Genomic DNA, 4,525 nt, shown 5'->3' with positions numbered 1-4,525 from the left:
GAGAAACAAAGCCCCCATATCTAAATTATAAAGCAATTACTCTTAGATGGGATTACAATGTGAAAGTTTTAATACCAAAATAATTCAAAATGAAGGAACAAAAAGAGTATATGGAAACTGAAAATATGTTTTTTTTTTTTTTTTGAGATATGGACACTGAAATACCTATGATTTTTAGGGGAATTTTATATCAATAACAATTTAATTATTTTTTATAACCGCAATATATTTTTTAAAAACTATCTAGCTATTTTATAGCAGTCATACAATTTTATCCAACAGAATCCGCTATTAGTTTGTTGTCAAAAATTATCTTAAACAAAACATGAAGGATTATATATTAAAAAAATACTATTAATATCCTTCTCCCTAACCTATATATAATTAGGGTTCTTTCTTTAAACCCAAAATCCATCTCACGGTGATATACTGGTTTCTTTCTTACTCTTATGATTCAAATAATTCAACAGGTATGTTATATTATTATGTTTTTAAATGAGTAGAATTTTCTTAGTTTTATTCACTATGAATGTTTTTAATATTGTTAATAGATTTTCAATTATTTCAGGAAATATTTGATAAACTACCTATATATAATTAGGGTTCTTGTTAAAAACTACCTAAATTAATTGTTTTTGTCCAAAACTATATAGATAAGTTATTTCTTTGTTAAAGATTATTAATACGCGTACGTTAGACATTCAAATTTTTGTTGTGCAATTTACCTAGTAACTACCAATCTATAACAAAGAAATAATTGATTTTCCACAAAATAGATTAAAGGTAATTTTGACAAAATGTTATTTTTTAGGTAGTTTTTGACAAATTTTTTTTATAAATTTTTAAATGAGATGGTCTCATGATGAAGTTATATCTATTAGGCTAACCAATGTATATTTAATACTTTATAATTTTAAAGTGGTCAATTACAAAAATAAACTAATTATATTGGGGCCAATTGGGCACATATCATGGTGAGAAAGTCTCCAAGACAAGTTATTTCTTCTTTGTTATATAGACCTTTCAAAAATTTATTTAAATTTTTCTACGGATAAATTAGGATGGATAAATCATGGCCCTAAAAATTATTAAAAATCGCCAATTAAACTGAAATTATTATTACTCTATTCTATTTGAAAACTAACTATGATTTATTGCTTTATGGGAAGATTATTAACTTATAATCACATATTTTATACCATTAAGACACATTAACTAACATAAAAATAAGATAGTAAATAAATAATTTGATTCTAATCAATGATTATCATTAAGTATTACTTTATTATTTTTTAGTGTACGTATTTATCGTCGCGGATTTGTGAATACAGAACACTCAGAAAATAAGACGCGATAGTTATGGTGACCCAGAATGCAGTACGCAACGTCCTTGGAATTATAGGTATTTTTTCCTTTTAATTTTCAATTCAGATTATCATTTAATAATTGATTTTATGATTGTTATTATTGTATTGTCAAGAAAATGCACTTACATGGTTGTATGCTGCAGGAAATGTCATATCTTTTGGGCTATTCCTTTCTCCTTCGTAAGTGTTTTTACTTTATATTTTTTAAGAACAATTTGTTTTCCTTAAATTAAGTTTGTATAGTTTTTAAAATCAGGTTTTGTCTCATTTTGAGTAAATATTGTCTTTTTCTTGATAACATTTTGAGATCAAATCTCACTTAATCAGTCCATGCTTTCCCTTATCCTACCCTATAATCCGAAAAAGTTTGCAGGGGCCATTCTTGACAAAGTTATTAGAAACGAGATTCTACTTGAAATCGTTTAGAAATGTAGGATTGAATCGTAAAATTAAACGATTTCACAAACAAAATTAAATAAGTGACTAGTATTTATTATTCATTTCAAAAGATTAAACTTGTGAATTCAAATTTTGTTTAATATATTTTTTAAGAATTAAATGCAAAAACATACAATAATTTGTGTAAAATGTAGTATCGATAAAAAGAACTTAATTATTTTTGAATTATGATTATGGATTTTGGAACATGTATGTGTATGTAAAAGAATTTAGTGAAAGATAGTACATACTAAAAATTAATAAAATAATTGAGTAAGATTGTAAAATCGTGGATTCCTTTTACGATTCAACGAACACTACAATTCTACATACGATTTAAATCACTCACTTATTTTTGGACCGCAAAATCGTAGATCAGAATTGCAATTTTGATAATTATGGTTTAGGCCCACTCAAGGTTTCCGATAGCTTAGGGCCCCTAAAAACAAGGGTCTTAAATATTAACAAACTTTTTATAGTTCGTCAGTCAAGTGTATGCTCGTAGTCCAGATGTTAATGTATCTTCTTGTGATACTGTTTTTTAGAGATTCAAAACATACCTACGATAAATTTTTGCAAAAAATTTTGATTCCCATTTTACCATTAATAAATTAATAAAGGACATAAAATTTTCAAATATAAAAAAAAAAAGTAAATAGTGTCCTATAAACATTTCTTTACCTGAAGTTTGTATATTTTGAAATACTAATACTAACACTAACATAAGTGGTTTGTATTAATATTAACAGGCCAAATTTTTGGGGGATTATCAAGAAAAAAACGGTGGGAGAGTATAGCTCAGCTCCATATGTTGCTACAATATTAAATTGCGCCTTTTGGGTTATGTATGGTCTTCCCTTTGTCAAAGAAAACAACTTTCTTGTTGCAACTATTAATGGCGTTGGTTTGGCTATTGAAATCATTTACGTCATAATCTTTCTCGTTTATTCTAACAATCAAAGAAAGGTAAATTTTTATGTTTTTTTTCAAATTTTTATTGATTATAATTTAAGTTATATATTTTTATAAATTAATGCAGAAAAGGATCGGAATTTACTTGTGCATTGAGGCATTATTGGTTGCGGGAATGTTAGTGTTTGTATTGAAAGGACTTCACACCAAAAAACTAAGGACTTCAGTTGTTGGACCAGTTTGTACTTTCTTCAACATTTGCATGTACTTATCACCCTTGACGGTCATGGTAATTGAATTTTTCACCATCCCCGTTATTATTTTGTTCATTATTATCTATATTTGAGTTGTTTCACTTCTCAGAAAAAAGAGAGAATATGTTACTTTATAAACTTGAGGATTAACTTCTACTGATAACAATTTGTTTTAGTAGTGAACTTTCATTGTGCTTGTATGTGGGTCACCTCTTCACTTTTATGTTTGGATTGTCCATACCTATTTTCTAAATTTCTAACGGCCTGTTTGGTTAGTAATACTAAATAGTGGTAATGGAAATGATATATAATATAAAATTTCATCTAAAGTTTTATGTCATCCCATGGTGATGAAACTTTAATCGCAAAAAAATTTTTGTTTACAAATTTCCATTACCACCTAATACTACGTCTCCCAATGGTAATGAATTAGAATGAATTTTATGAAGAAAATTAAATAATTGAAATTGGACAAGCATGACCATCAAGGTAGCCAAGAGATTTTTCAACCAAAATTACACTAATTTTTCATTTGCATTACCACCAATAACACCAGCTATTAAACGGGTCGTAAATGTTATAAAACTCGATTTGTTGTTGGGCTTTTATGACTAGACTTGTAATCTTACCACTAGTTAAAGAGTCTTAAATTGGATGTTCATTCCCAATTAGACTAAGAACATTTACGAAGGGGCCTTAAATTGGATGTTCATGCCAATTTGTTTTAGTTGTGAACTTCATTTGTGTTTGTATGTAGGTTACCTCTTACCTCTATGTTTGAATTGTCCAGACCTATTTTTTAAAATTCTAAATGTTATAAAACTCGGTTTTTCGTTAGGCTTTTCTGACTTGATATTTAATCTTACCATTAATTAAATGGCCTTAAATTGGATGTTCATTCCCAATGAGACTAAGGATATTTAATCTTACATTTACAAAAGGAGTGTTAATATGCTCGTTATTACTCAAATATGAGTTATCCTACATATCGAAGAAAGAAAAAAAAATGTCACTTTATAAACTTGAGGAGTAATTCCTACTACTACCAATTAGTTTTAGTAGTGAACCTTATTCGTGTTTGTATGTGAGTTATATATTCTTTTTTTGTTTTCCTCGGACTCATTTTCTAAATTCTAACATCGAGTATATCATTATGTATATTATATTTATATTTGATTAATAATGAATAACATTGACAATGCAGCGCAAAGTAATCCAAACAAAGAGTGTGAAATGTATGCCCTTTTATCTTTCACTAACAAGCTTCTTAAATGGATGTATTTGGACTGCATACGCTGGTTTGGGAAGTATTGATCCTTGGATGTTGGTATGTATTCAATCTTTTACACCAATTAATAGAAAAATGTCAAATTACATACAATTTGTTAGTTTAATGAAGCATATATAATTATTGTTTGATAGGTTTCAAATGGTTTAGGAGCACTTTCAGGAGCAGTTCAACTCATATTATATGCAGCTTACTACAAGAAACAAGATTTTATTGATGAGGATTGTATACCACAAGTTGAACTTCCTCCCCATAATCTTGTTTAG

General features: G+C 27.7%; 1 protein-coding gene across 1 annotated transcript; it reads left to right on the top strand.

The window, feature by feature from the left end:
• The first annotated feature begins 1,359 nt into the window (after positions 1–1,359).
• On the top strand, positions 1,360–4,525 carry LOC130801040 (bidirectional sugar transporter SWEET6a-like). Its single transcript, XM_057664799.1, has 6 exons — positions 1,360–1,402; positions 1,511–1,547; positions 2,555–2,771; positions 2,845–3,006; positions 4,176–4,298; positions 4,394–4,525. Exons 1-6 carry the CDS (start codon positions 1,360–1,362, stop codon positions 4,523–4,525), a joined length of 714 nt encoding a protein of 237 aa, XP_057520782.1.

The sequence above is a fragment of the Amaranthus tricolor genome, chromosome 15 (assembly GCF_026212465.1).
Source record: "Amaranthus tricolor cultivar Red isolate AtriRed21 chromosome 15, ASM2621246v1, whole genome shotgun sequence".
Taxonomy (NCBI): Eukaryota; Viridiplantae; Streptophyta; class Magnoliopsida; order Caryophyllales; family Amaranthaceae; genus Amaranthus; species Amaranthus tricolor.
The sequence above is the reverse complement of the archived record's forward strand: the minus strand, read 5'-3'. Positions and strand labels throughout refer to the sequence as shown.